This window comes from Carettochelys insculpta, chromosome 6 (assembly GCF_033958435.1).
Source record: "Carettochelys insculpta isolate YL-2023 chromosome 6, ASM3395843v1, whole genome shotgun sequence".
In the NCBI taxonomy this organism is placed as follows: domain Eukaryota; kingdom Metazoa; phylum Chordata; order Testudines; family Carettochelyidae; genus Carettochelys; species Carettochelys insculpta.
This window is the reverse complement of record NC_134142.1, coordinates 32,147,981-32,162,964: the sequence shown is the minus strand read 5'-3', so window position 1 is coordinate 32,162,964 and position 14,984 is coordinate 32,147,981. Positions and strand designations below refer to the sequence as shown.

Genomic DNA, 14,984 nt, shown 5'->3' with positions numbered 1-14,984 from the left:
ATTCATATGGAGACAGCTGAGGTAACATAGCTGTTCCACCATACAAGAGTACAGACACACCACCAGTGGAAGTGGAGACGACTCAGGGGGACATTGGAAGCTCGTGACTTCTGGTAGCAGGCAGCGCTCCACTCCTGCTCCCAATCCTCCCACTGTGGTACTGTGAAACCGCTATGTCGTTCTGGATATGGGTGGTATAGGAGATAAGGAATTACTCCCTACAGCAGAAGCAGAGAAGCCTTGTACCCTCAAGGCTGGGAGGTCTGCTGCCACTACTACAAGCAAGAAACATAGGGTAGTGGTGGTAGAAGACCCTCTTCTGAGGGGGATGGAGGCACCCGTCTTTCACCCTGACATGTCATCCCAGGAGGCATACTGCCTGCTAGCAGCCCATATCTGAGATGTTACGAAGGTGTCGTCAAGGATGATCCGGCCTATTGACTACTACCCCATGCTACTCGTCCATGTGGGTACGACTGATACCACAAGGGGTAGCCTTGAGCAGATCAAGCATGACTACAGGGTTCTGGGAGTACGGGTGAATGAGCTGGAAGCACAGGTGGTGTTCTCCTCAATCCTTCCTCTCCAAGTTAGGGGCCCAAGCAGAGACAGGTGCATCCTGGAGGTGAATGGCTGGCTGCAAAGATGGTGCCGCCAGGAGCGCTTTGGCTTCCTCAGTCATAGGATGCTATTTCCACGAAGGACTGCTAAGCAGGGATGGAATTCACCTTTCGAGGAATGGAAAGAATGTATTTGGATCAAGACTGGCTAACCTAGTGACGAGGGCTTTAAATTAGGTTCGATGGAGGCAGGTGACTTAATCCCACAGGTGAGTAAAAAACCTGGAGACCTGGGACTTGCATTGGAAATGGGAAGGATCATGGGCTATAATAGCAGAGAAAAAAGAGGGACTAGGCAGAACTGGGAGATAAAAGCAAATCAGTATCTTAGATGCCTATTTACAAATGCAAGCAGTATGGGTAATAAGCAGGAAGAACTTAAAATCCTAATAAATGAACAACCATGACATAATTAGTATCACAGAAACTTGGTGGGATAATACACGATTGAAATATTGGTATAGAAGGGTACAACTTACACAGTAAGGACAGGCACGGTAAACCGGAAGGAGGTGTTGCCTTGTATATTAAAAATGTGCACGCCTGGACTGAGGTGGAGATGGAGACAGGAAACAGACATGTTGAGAGTCTCTGGGTTACGTAAAAAGGTGTAAAAAACAAGGGTGATGTCATGATAGAGGTCTACTACAGGCCACCTATGCAGGTAGAAGAGGTAGATCGGGCTTTTTCTAAACTAATAAAATCATCCAAAACACAGGATTTGGTGGTGATAGGGGAATTCAACTATCCCGACATACGTTGGGAAACAAACACAATGAGGCACAGACTATCCAGAAAGTTCTTGGACTGCATGAATGACAGTTTTTTATTTCAGAAGGTAGAAAAAGCTACTGGTTGAGAAGCAGTTCTAGATTTGATTTTAACAAACAGGGAAGAACTCGCTGAGAATTTGAAAGGGGAAGGCAGCTTGGGAGAAAGTGATCATGAAATCATAGAGTTCATGATTTAAGAAATAGTGAATGGGATAACAGCAAAATAGAGACAACAGATTTCAGGAAAACAAATTTTGGTAAACTCAGAGAGCTGGTAGGTAAGGTCCCGTGGGAAGACAGACTAAGGAAAAAAAACCCGAAGAGAGTGTAGCCAGACAAAATCTCCCCACTACAGACCAGCTTTTGCCTCCCCTCTAAGGTGCCTCAGAGCACACAGGGCACTGAACAGCAGTTAAACAGCACAGTCTCTGATGCCTTCCTAAAGGGGCCCAGATGTGCTGGCTCATTGTGACCCTGAGGAACTGAAAACACAGATAGAGAGCTAGCAGGCTAACCGTTAACGAAGGGCCTCAGAGAACTGCCCTTGGCTGGCATTAATGGAGTGATGCGCCCACACAGCCATCCCAGAAGAGAAATCTCCGCCCTTGTAAAAGAATGTCCCGTACTCCCAAATTCTTTATTTTCTGTCTTACAAGTGCAAATTAAGTAAGAATTGCCCTTGTAAAAACTGGTGTCACAAAAGACAGACCCGTATGATCTGGCACCATAGATAAGAAAGAATACGTGACCCAAGGGGTATAAAGATGGGCCCAGCAGCACTCTGACTCTGAGTGCATCTTCACCAACTACCTGCTGGTCGGGTCAGGTGATTGCCTCCGGAGGTCCACAACTGGGGATGCCCAACCTCCTATTCTTCTTTCCGCAGAACTGAGTGACCGATCCTGGCTTGGCTACGCTGGTATCAAGAGACGCAAGGAGGGTAAGATATACCCATATTAAGGAAGGTAAGATGTACCGACATTAAGGTCTCCTTTTGGTGTGCACAGTTAAAGAATTAGAGCTCTATAGATAGATGCTGTTGCATTAAGACGTCGTGGTATTGAATTGTAATGTAACCTGTTAACACCTGTACTCTACTAGCATATAAGAAGTAGACAATAGCCTTTTGTAACCGCACACTTATAACTGTAGCTTAATAAACTTGTAACTAGTTAAGATCTTAGCCTGACTGCTGTTGCTCTTTGTCACTGCAGCACAGCCGACACAATAAAAAGAACTTTAACCGTTTGGTTACCACAGCCTGGCCATAGGTGAGAGTGCTAAGAGCCTAGCGTAGAGTCGTGCCACCTCCACGGGGCAGACTCCTGGGGCGCCCGTCAGCCAATCCTGGTTGCCCACTGCGATGGGACAGTACGTCCTAGCAGTTGAAGTCTCGGGTGTGGAAAGGCTCTTAGTGCTACCATTGGGGCACCCATCAGCCAATCTTGGTTGCCCGCTGCGACAGAGCTCCCTGCTCTAGCAGTAAGAGACTCGGGTGTTTAGGACCCTGGGGCATCCGTCAGCCTGACCCAGGCTGCCCGCTGAGAAGGAGCCCTGCGCTCTAGCAGTTAAAGACTCGGATGGTAACAAGGGCATAGTTGGTAACTCACCGCACATTACCCAGTCACCGGCTAACAGATAGTTAGCAATTTTTCAAAGGGACATTCTTACAAGCCTCAAAGCAAGCTACACCAGTGCATAGGAAAGACAGAATGTATGATAAAAGACCACCTTGGCTTAGCCAGGAGATCTTGTATGATCTCAAAATCAAAAAGGAGTCACATAAAAAGTGGAAATTAGGAGAAATTACAAAAGATGAATATAAACAAACAATACGTGTATGCAGAGGTAAGATCAGAAAGGCCAAGGCACAAAATGAGCTCAAACTAACTAGAGACATAAAAAGTAACAAGTAGTCATTCTATGAATATAGTAGAAGCAAGAGGAAGACCAGGGACAGAGCAGGCCTACTACACAGTGAGGAGGGAGAAACAATATCAGGAAACTTGGAAATGGCAGAGATGCTTAATGATTTCTTTGTTTTGGTCTTCACCAAAATGCCAATGCAGAAATGCCTAACATAGTGCATGCTAGTGGGAAGGGGGAGGTTTAGAGGATAAAAGAAAAAAAGAAAAAGTTAAAAATTACTTAGAAAAATTAGATGTCTGCAAGTTACCAGGGCCTGATGAAATGCATCCTAGAATACTTAAGGAGCTGATAGAGGAGGTTTCTGAGCCTTTAGCTATCATCTTTGAAAAGTCCTGGAAGTCGGGAGAGATTCCAGAAGATTAGTAAAAGGGCAAAAATAGTGCCCAAGGGAAAAAAAGAACAACCCAGGAAACTATAGACCAGTCAGTTTAACTTCTGTGCTGGGAAAGATAATAGAGCAAATAATTAAGGAATTCATCTGCAAACATCTGGAAGGAAATAGTGTGATAGGTAACAGCCAGCATGGATTTGTACAGAACATATCATGCCAGACCAATCTGACAGCTTTTTTTTGTAAAGGATAAAAAGTCTTGTGGACAAGGTAGAAAAGACAGTTACCTGTTCTGTAGCTGGTATTCTTCGAGATGCATTTTTCACATCCATTCCAGTCGCTGGAAGCTTTTTGCCCCAGCCAGTAGCCATAAGGTCGGTTTGGCGCCCACTGGAGTGGTGCCGGTATGGCGACCAATATATGCACCACCTGACTCACCCTCTGCTTATTTCCTTGACATGAGCAACACATCTCGAAGAACACCAAATTACAGAACAGGTCACTATCTTTTCTTCTTTGAGTGATTGTTCATGTGCGTTCCAAGTTGAGTGAATACAAACCAATGCCCAGGAGGTGGGCTCAGAGCCCCTGAAGGAATGCAGGACAGCCCCGCCCACCACAGCGTCTTCCCATGAGTGCTGCATCAAAGCGTAATGTGCTGTAAACATCTGAATTAAGGACCAGGTAGCCACCCTACAGATGTCCTGGATAGGTATCTGCGCCAGATACGCCACAAAGGACGCCTGCACCCTAGTAGAGTGAGCCCTTACCAGCAGAGGAGGAACCCCCAACAAGCTTGTAACACTCCTCGGTGCATGTCACTATCCAGGAGGAAATCCCCTGGAAGGAGACTGGAAGGCCCTTCATCCTATCAGCTACTGCCACAGACAGTTGCTGTGTCCTTCTAAAGGGCCTAGCCCAACCTATATAGAAGGCCAGTACCCTTCTAACATCCAAGGTATGTAAACACTTCTCCCTCAGGGATGCATGTGGCTTTGGGTAAAATACGGGTATGGAAATGTCTTGGTTAACGTGGAACACAGAGACCATCTTAGGTAAAAACACAGGGGAGTTGGTGCCGATGTCAAGCATGCCGATGATGGTGCTGGGGCATAGGGCACCTGAAACCAGCCCACAGTCTGACTGGTCAGCACTGGAGCACTCGGAACTGAGTACGGTGTCAGTGCCAGCATCAACGTGAGCGCAGGGGTTGGCACCAGTATCACATCGATAGGCCCTGACCACTCAGCCTCAATGTTATAGTGCAGTGCAAAGGAACTGAGCAGCGGGTAGGTCGGGCGGTGCATGTATTCTAGAGGGCGTCATACCAACCCTATGACTACTGGCTAGGGCAAAAAGCTTCTGGCAACTGGCAATGTGCCAGTGCACACTCAGCTTGGAATGCATATAAGCAATCACTTAAAGAAGTAGTGGTGGATATGGCATACCTAGACTTTAGTAAGGCATTTGACATGATCTCACATGATCTTATCAATAAACTAATCAAATACAACTTAGATGGGGCCACTATAAGGTAGGTGCATAACTGGCTGGATAACCATTCTCATAGAGTAGTTATTAATGGTTCCCAGTCATTAACGGTTCACAGTCATGCTAGAAGGGCATAACAAGTGAGGTTCTGCAGGGATCTGTTTTGGGACTGGTTCTATTCAATATCTTCAACAATGATTTAGATATTGGCATAGAGAGTAGGCTTTTTAAGTTTGCAGATGATTCCAAGCTGGGAGGGGTTGCAACTGCTTTGAAGGAAAGGGTCATAATTCAAAATGATCTGGGCAAATTGGAGAAATGGTCTGAGGTAAACAGGATGAAGTTTAATAAGGACAAATGCAAAGTACTCCACTTAGGAAGGCGCAATCAGCTTCACACATACAGAATGGGAAGCAACTATCTAGGAAGGAGTACTGTGGAAAGGAATTTAGGGGTCATTGTGGACCACAAGCTGAATATGAATCAACAGTGTGATGCTGTTGTAAAAAAAGCAAACATGATTTTGGGATGCATTAACATGATTGTTGAGAGCCAGACAAGTGAAGTCATTCTTCAGCTCTAGTCAGCACTCATTAGGCCTCAACTGGAGTACTGTATCCAGTTCTGGGCACCACATTTCAAGATGTGGAGAAATTGGAGAAGGTCCAGAGAAGAGCAACAAGAACAATTAAAGTCTAGAGAACATGAGCTATGAGGGAAGACTTAAAGAACTGGACTTGTTTAGTTTAGAAAAGAGAAGACTTAGAGGGGACATGATGGCAGTTTTCAAGTACCTCAAAGAGGGTTACAAGGAAGGGGGAGCAAAATTCTTGTCCTTGGCATCTGAGGACAGGACAAGGATCAATGGTCTTAAACTGCAGCAAAGGAGGCTTACATTAGACTTTAGGAAACACTTTCTAACTGTCAGGGCGGTTAAACGCTGGAATACATTACCCAGGGAGGTTGTGGAATCTCCATCACCAGAGATATTTAAGAGCAGGTTAGACAGACACCTATCAGGCATTGTCTAGATTAATGGTTCCCAACCTTTTCTAGACAGGGACCCATTTTGACAATTCAGGAAGACTCGGTGACCCAAAGCAATTCAAAAACAGGGGGGCCAGGGGAAGAGCAGAGCAGTAACTAGCTAATTTTGTGCCTAAGGCAAGTATATAAAATTGTGTCCCCTCATGTTTATATATTCAGAATAGTTAGTTCATAGAAAAGGGGAAATATATTAATAAAATAGTAATACTACATTCACTATAGTTAGTCACAATTGTGGTGGTGGAAAGACACTCATCCCCAAACTGCTTCCCCTAGCTTAAACCCCACAATTGAGATTTAGGGAGTGATACTCAGGGGCTAGAGGGGGCTGGGGGGTCATATTAAGGGGCTAGGAGTCACTCAGGGGCTGCAGGGGGCTAGGGAAGTCACACTCAGGCTAGGAGAGTCACATTCAAGAGCTGGAGGGGGCTAGAAGGGGCTAGGGGAGTCACATTCAGGGGCTAGGAGTCACTCGGGGCAGAAGGAAGCTAAAGGAGACACACTCAGGGGCTGGGGAGTCACACTCGGACTGCTGAGGGAGCTAGGAGAGTCACACTCAGGGGCTAGGACTCACTTGATCTGAAGTGGGCTAAGGGTGTCCCACTCAGGAACTAAGGAAGTCACACTCAGGGGCTGCAGGGGGCTAGGGGAGTCATACTCAGGGCTGGAGGGGGCTAGGGGAGTCACACTCAAGGTCTAGGAGTCACTCAGGGTGCAGGGGGCTAGAGGAGTTACATGTGGGGCTGGAAGGGTCTAGAGGGGGCTGGGGAGTCACATTCAGGGGCTAAGTCACTCGGGCTGAAGGGGGCTAGGGGAGTTACACTCTGTTTAGAGGGAGCTAGGGGAGTCATGCTCTGACTAGAGGTAATAGGGGAGTCACACTCAGGGGCTGAAGGGGGCTAGAAGGGGTAAGGGGAGTCACACTCAGAAGCTAGGAGTCACTCAGGGACTAGGGAAGTCACACTCTGGGGCTGCAGCGGGTGAGGGGAGTCACACTCGGGCTAGGATCACTCAGGGGCTGCAAGGGGCTAGAGGAGTCACATTCAGAGGCTAGGAGTCGCTTGGGCTGAAAGGGGCTAAGGGTGTCTCAGGGGCTAGGAGTCACTCAGGGGCTGCAGGAGGCTAGGGGAGTCACACTCAGGGGCTAGGAATCACTCACAGGATGGAGGGAGCTAGGGGAGGGCACAAGGATCCCCCCCAGCTGAAAGCTGGCTGTGGCGCAGAGCCCCAGCTGGCAGCGCCAGCTGCAGGAACCCTGCTTGGATCTTGTGGGGGGGGGCCCATCTCCTGCAGAGGCTGGAAGCCAGGGAGCTGATCAGCTCTGCCCTCCTTCCCAATCTTGGACGCAGGCCCTCACCTTACCTGAGCTGAGCACTACTTCTCAGGCATGCAGTTCTCTGCCCCGCAGCTGAAATAGTTCTCAACATAACTGATTGGCTTAACTGCCTGACAAAGTGGGTCTGCCCCACTAAAGGCCATCACCCAATAAATCATTTTGTTACTCTACATTTCTGCTGCTTTGTTTTGCCTGGTGGCTGTTAATCCAATTAAGAAGTTGAGAACCACTTCAGGAGCGTGAATGGCTTCTTAACAGCCACCTGTGGAGCTGCCCAGCCCAGCCAGTGACCTTTTTGAAATGTAATTGCAACCCATGTTTGGGTCCCAACCCATGGGCCTGGAAACCCCAGTCTATATGGTGCTTGGTCCTGCCAAGAGAGCAGAGAACTGGACTTGATGACCTCTTCAGGTCCCTTCTAGTTCTAGTGTTATATAATTCTAAGTGCTGGAAGTACAGACATTGATAGTGATCTCTAGCAAACCTCTCCTGGAAAGCAGTGACCAACATCTCCAAGTCAGAAAACAGGCATAAGCACTGGAGAATCTGACTTACAACTCCAGGGATTTACAACATTGGGTTGGGGAGTGCTGTTTTATCTCCAAAGATTGATGGTACTTTGCTAAACTCTCTGAGGTCACAGCAGCTGACCTGCATTCCTGAAGAGGCTTTGCTGCTTGTTATCTCTGCTTCAAGAAAGGCACCAGCAGATGTCTCAATTCTTTTAGTGCCAGAGGGGCTCAGACAAGTGTGGTGTACAGGGTTTGGGTCCCAAGTTGCTCAAATGACTCACTGAGACCTGGGACTCCCACATTTCGCCAGAGGCTTGGACTCAAGCTGTGTGGTGGCCAGGTGGGTCGAACAAGGCTTTGCCTAAAGCCCATTGAGTTCTTTTCCCTTCTGCTGGACAGCTGTGCTTCTGGGCCTTCTTCATAGGCACTTAGGAAACTGATCAGTGCCGGGGGTGTACTATCCACCAATGCAGAGATGCTCACCAGTATGTGGCAGGACGGCTCAGACTCCAGGCAAAAAGCTGACTTCATGAGCAGAACTCAGAGTCTAATATCTCACTTTTTCTGAGTTCCTGGACAAAAGTTCTTGCAAATGCAAGATTTCTCCTTCATGTGCAATTCAGAGATGTTAATGGTTAACCAGTAAGCCTCATCATAAATGAAAGAGACTTACCAGTTACGGTGAACCAGTAGGGGCTGGAACAGGCCCCACGCACCCACTATGGGCAGGGTCCTGCTCTAGCCCAGCAGGGCCCACTGTGGACAGGGGCACTCCAGGGTGGCCACAGCAAGCCACATCAGTGGTAGGGGCAGGGGAGCGGAGGGGGGCACTCCAGTATGGCTGGAATAGCTCTAGTTTAATATTTAAATGGTTAACTAATAAAAAAGTAGTCGTCCTGTGGCACCCTATAAACTAACAGACATTTTGGAGCACAAGCTTTCCGTGCGCAAAGACCTGCTTCATCAGATGCAAATGGGATTTGACATCATTAATGCAATTAGCACAAGCACTTGAAACAACTGTTTTGTGTGTCTGTAACAGATACAGGCCTGTTACCATCTTTGCAAATTTTGTACTTAAGGGACCAGGGCATGCCGTGCAGGGGGCAAAGTCCCACTGGGGATTCTATCTACTAACTATGGTTATTTAAGAAGAAAAAACTATCTATCTACAAAACCCTAAGGCTGAAGAACACTTAATGAGGCAAGAACAGCAGCTAATCACTTGTGAAGCAAAAGAGGCACTCAGACTAATCACCATTCATGGCAATAAGAACAAAGAGAACATAGAGACCACACCACCTACTGTACCATACCATGCGCACAGCACTTCCAGTGGTGCCACATGTGTCCCTAAGGATATTGCTAAGGCTAAAGTTTCTAATGACTGTGTTCTCTTTGCTTCAGTTTGTCATTTTTAACCTGGGATAATCTTTTTTTAAACTAATTTCATACATCACTAAACAAGAAAGCTAGAGAAGGTTACCATGAAATCTAGTGATTTGGCTTTTAGATTGACCAAAGTGCTCTTGATGATTCATCCATTGAGGAACAACACGAAGCACCCTGACTGTACCAACCAGCTCCTACTCTTGACCATCTCCTGACCTCCACATTGACCTGCCTTTACTTACACACACTAGGTTCTCTTGTTTATCCCAGGTCACAAATTACCTTGCACAGCACCCCAGCACGTCCCCCCGTGAGCTTCCTGTTGAGTGATACTATGCAAAGAAGAGATTTTGCAAAGAAGAAAGGAATAATAGAGCTATTAGCACAAGCATTTTGAAACGACTGTTTCAATTGTTTTTCTTCAGCAGAGGCTGAAAATTAATGTTCTTTTCCAGAGAATTCCATGAAGACCTTCACTCTCAAAATTGTTACCATCACTTATTGTTCTCATTTGGGTGTGAAACTACAAATTACTGTTAGCAAAGAAACTTCGTTTTCACATTTCTGATATTTCACACTGTCCTCACTGAGCATGAAGTTAAGCTGCCATCAGCCATATGAATAGCAGGGACTAAGGTTGTTTCTGTTTAGAAAAGTAGAAAACACTTGCAACAGTAGGGAGACTTCCGAAGGTAATTAGCTCACCAGCTTGATAGCTATGAAAAGAAAGCCAGCCAGAGATCAGGAAAGGGCTTCAAATAACTGTGGCTATCTTGTAATGTATCTGCAGCATAACCAGCACTATGGATATTTGGTGGAGTTAATTGTTGGAATTAAGCAGGCTGCTGACTTCGCAAAAAGGGCTTACCAGCCCGAAGCTCATCCACAGGCTCCCAAATTTATATTTGGAATCTAAAGAAAAGTGGCTAGACTTTTAGAAGCACTGAGTACTTTTTGTGTTGGTTTTCAATAAGAATGACTGTATGAAACACACGCACAAATCTATCTATTCAGGGGGAGTATGATATGACTGGAGAATAGCTAATATCATGCCTCTATTTTTTAAAATCCATTTGGACAATCAGACCAGTTAAACTAACCTTAGTAGCATGCCATGCTTTAAAAGTAATTGTGAAAGAAAAATTATTAAATTAATGGAAATGAATAGTACAAGGAGTAAAAGGCATCACAGGTTTTCCAAAGGCATATCATGCCAAACTAATCTGATTTAATACTTTGAGAAAAATAACTGAATTTTTTAGATAGTGGAAATGGCAGTAGATCTAATACACTTGAACTTCAACACATCATTTGATGTGGCATCACATGGAAAATTGTACAAGAATTGTATGGTGGATAACGAACTGACCAAAGGGGAGGAGGTGACAAGATACCCTGAAAGGTTAACTGTCAAACTGGAAGGAAATTACTCCTAGAATTCCTCAAAGATCAGTCGTTGAAAACAATTCTATTAACAACGTTGATACGAAAAGCAGAAGCATGCTAATAAAATCTGCTGATGATGGGAAGTTGGAAGAAACTGTCAATACAGAGAAGAATAGGAATACTATACACGGAGATCTGGATGGTCTCAAACACTGGAGTGAGAGGACTGGCATGCAACTCAATAGCAGAAAGTGCAAGGTCACTGTATTTAGGATTTAATAAAATTTCTATTGGGAACTCACCATTTGAAGCTGCAAAGAGACCTAAGTATGAAGATTAGTCACATGAGCAACTCATGAGCTCAACATTATGAGCAACCTCATAATTCAGCTATGAAATGCAGTTGTGAAAAATGCAAAGAATCTTAGTAAGTTTCACATCAGGCATTTCTAATAGAGATAGAGAATAATACCATTGTACAAATAATTGGTAAGACCTCATTTAGAATAATGTGTACAGTTCTGGTCACCCCTGTGCAAGAAAGATAAACTCAAACTGGCACAGAGAAGGGCTGCTAGGATGACCAGAGAATTGAAGGCCTATCTTATAATAGGAGACTGAAGATCTTCACTTTTTTATTCTAGCAAACAGAAGGCTTAGGAGGGGCTAGCAGTGCTCTTACAGAAACTATGGCCGTGTCTACACGTGCCCCAAACTTCGAAATGGCCATGCAAATGGCCATTTCGAAGTTTACTAATGAAGCGCTGAAATGCATATTCAACGCTTCATTAGCATGCGGGCGGCCGCGGCGCTTCGAAATTGATGTGCCTCGCCGCTGCGTGGCGCGTCCCGACGGGGGGCGCATCCCCCCGATGAGCTCATGGGAATAAGGGGACTTCGAAGTAGGCGGGGTCCTTTCGAAAAGGAGCCCCGTCAGGATGCGCCGCGCGGCAGCAAGGCGCATCAATTTCGAAGTGCCGCAGCCACCCGCATGCTAATGCGGCGCTGAATATGCATTTCAGCGCTTCATTAGTAAACTTCGAAATGGCCATTTGTGTGGCCATTTCGAAGTTTGGGGCACATGTAGACGTAGCCTATAAGTGGTAAATACAAGGGATGGTGAAGAGCTATTTAAGGTCAAGGACAATAGTGCACAAAAACAAATGGATATAATCTCATCATTAACAAATCGACATTGGAAATCGGAAGGTTTCTAGCCATCAGAGCAGTGAAGTTCTACAATAGCCTTCCAAAATGAGTTGTGGGGGTAAATAGTGTAATTAATTTTAAGACAACTCAAAAACTTTATGAGAATGATTGTATTAGGGCATAGCTTAAGGTGTAGGAGGCAGGTCTCAGAAGCTCTGGTGCTCACTTCTGGCTTATGCCATGTTTTACAAGTTTAGGCTTCTGGAGGTCAGCCAGACACCTGCAGACCTCAGAAAAGAATCCTTTTCTTCAACAATGTATTCTGGTTTCTTGTTGTATTTTCTTTTTAATTTCCTTTCTGCAAGATATTATATTTCACGTATGGAAAGAAGAGACTTTTGAAAATGATATATTCAGAAATCAACAACCAGTTGGAAAAATAAATCCTGGCTCTAGTGCCAGACACTAGACTGTTACACTAATCTGTGCAAAGGTACTAAAGCTGAATACCCAATAAAGGGAGAATTTAAAATTAATTAAATATTTAAAACTGATGGACAGAATCATGCTTTATATTTTTAAATAAAAATATTAAGTCCTTTTTATTTTTTATATAGTTATGAAGAGATAGTTCACAAGAAAGAACTGATGGAAGAAACTGCTTTACCTTGTGCAGGTGTTCAAGAGCCAGTACAATTTCTCCAATGTATATCTGCACCTCATTTTCTGTAAATCTCTCTCTTTGAGAAAGGTGAGTAAAAAGTTCTCCTCCATTTATATAGTCTACAAATTAAAACAGATAATCTAGTAATGTCACTTTTGAAAAGCTTTTCATAAATTTTGACATATTAGCATTTCTTTAAAAACCAAATATTCTGAACTAGATGCTTTTACTGTATTTTAACAACATTTTATATTACGAGAATTAGCTAGCATTGCTCAGGTCTTAAATATTTTTTGCTTTTTTGGAAAATAAAATGAAAATGTACACGCCTCATTTAAATCATTACTTTGGAGTGGGGCTGGGGATGAGGGGTCCAGTATGCAGGCTGCCCCATGCAGAAAGGACTACTCCAGCCAACTCTCGCCACTGCAGCTCCAGCAGGCACAGCCGGAGAGGGGTGATGATCCACTGGCTGGGGCAACTCCAGGGTCATCTGCCTCCCATGCTTCCCTGCTATAGTGAAGAATGCAGCAAACTGTGCATTTATCCTTCCTTCCCTTATGAAGGGGAACAGCCAGGAGTGTTCTCATATGAATTGTGTGCCTGTGGGATGATTGCTCATTGCTGGGCCACTCCTGGGGACAGAGGGACACCCTCCCCGCCAGCCCCTTTCACTAGTCTGGTGATTCTGACTTTTTTTATGATTCTGTATGTTTTATGAGAACCAATCACATTCCAGGCACATCCAAAACCATACCTTGCTCTAAGTTATTGTAAGAGAAAGAGTATATGAAATTTGGTGGTCCTAGCTTCTACATTTTTAGGAGTTCTTGAACAAACACACACAGAGCCAAACATAGATAAATTCTCTCAAATTCATAGTAGATACACAAATACAGCTTTCTGCACACACATATTATTTTGTATATATATAAAAACATTTGAAATCCTTTCAGGAAGCATATGAGAGAGATTATGAACTTTCAAATTCGAGGCCCTTAAGTACACTTTTCATGCAGCATTTCAGTAATAGTAAAAACCTATTTATCTCACATGTAAGACACATTACAAAGAATTTTCCTGTTAAAGAGTCAGTCTTTCATTTATTTACCAAGCAATCTACTAACTTCACTAAGTTACGTAGCAAAAAGCAGGCTAAAATACAGCCAGTAGGGAATTCCCCCTAAGTAGGGAAACTCTGCTTGCAGAAACTGCCAGAAGGACTCTCCTCATGCGCCACCACCATCCCCCTTTGCCTCCCCAAGCATGGAACATGGATTTTTGGTCAGTGGTGCTCAAAAACTGGGAAGAAAAGGAAAGGATGCCATGGCAGAGTTCTTTTACACACAGTTCTCCAAAGGCACAAAGCTCCCTGAGGAACTATCACCCACTCATGGGTTTAGGTATGCTCTGAGAATGCTACAGGATCAGAAACTATGAGCAAGACTGGCACAGGGAATGCCTAGTTTGAGGATTCCACTGGGATGAGACATGAGTCACCCAAACTGAGGGGAATGTGCACAAACTCACTGATAAATTTTTAGGTGCCCTGAGGACTTTAACTGCAGAAATGTGCATGTCATGGGTTCATAGTACCTATGAAGTTAGTTGCCTTGAGTTAAGTGTCATCTGAACAAGGGTTTTGGAGGATCTTAGTGGAGCATAAATGTCACCTAAAGTTGCATTTAGTTGCCTAAGTCTTTTTGTGGATCTAGCTCCTAGTGTTTTCAAGTACCTCCTCAGCTTCCAAAGCATTTATATAAGCACACATTCAGATCTTTCCCTCCATCAATTTTTCAGATATCTACCAGATATGTAGAAAATCCATTTTAAAGATAAATGTTTAACAAAGCTGATTCTGTCTTCTTAAAATTATCCTCAAATTCTGTCACTCTTGGAGGATAGTGAACATGGAGGTGACTTGATACAATTACACAAATCAAAATACTATCCTACCAAAATCATCTGACCTAGTAAAGATGAGGAAAAAATGGAAAGTTAATTGTAATCAGAGTTACTCAAAACTGAGAACATCCTGAAAAGTGACAAACATAAAAGGGCTGTCCAGACTGGCCTATGTAAAATATGAGACATCAGTGCTGCCATAGCCTCATCTTGAGACATGTAAACAGCACCATGTAAGTGGCAGCAGCCATTAAACTCATGAGACTCAGAAAGAGCACCACTTCCTGAATCTGACAGGTTAGACTTTCCAAAACAAAACTGGTCTATTTTCAGAAACCTATAATTTGCGAGAAAAGCTGTTTGCTCCTGCTGAGTTCAAAACAGAGACTACGAAAAGAATTCTCTGGATTAGGCAAAGATTTAATTTTAATGAGCTCTGAAACAGACTC

The 14,984-nt window shown here is 44.4% G+C and overlaps 1 protein-coding gene across 2 annotated transcripts in view; it reads right to left on the bottom strand.

Annotated features, from left to right (window-relative positions):
- RPS6KA5 (ribosomal protein S6 kinase A5) overlaps nucleotides 1-14,984 on the bottom strand; it is a 154,676-nt gene that overhangs the window by 105,672 nt on the left and 34,020 nt on the right. For both annotated transcript variants that reach the window (XR_012645911.1, XM_074996632.1), the window contains exon 4: nucleotides 12,634-12,749. Coding sequence is in view for 1 of the 2 variants with exons in the window: in XM_074996632.1 (XP_074852733.1) it covers nucleotides 12,634-12,749 (116 nt within the window). In the remaining variant the exon portion in view is untranslated. The remainder of the gene's footprint in view (nucleotides 1-12,633; nucleotides 12,750-14,984) is intronic.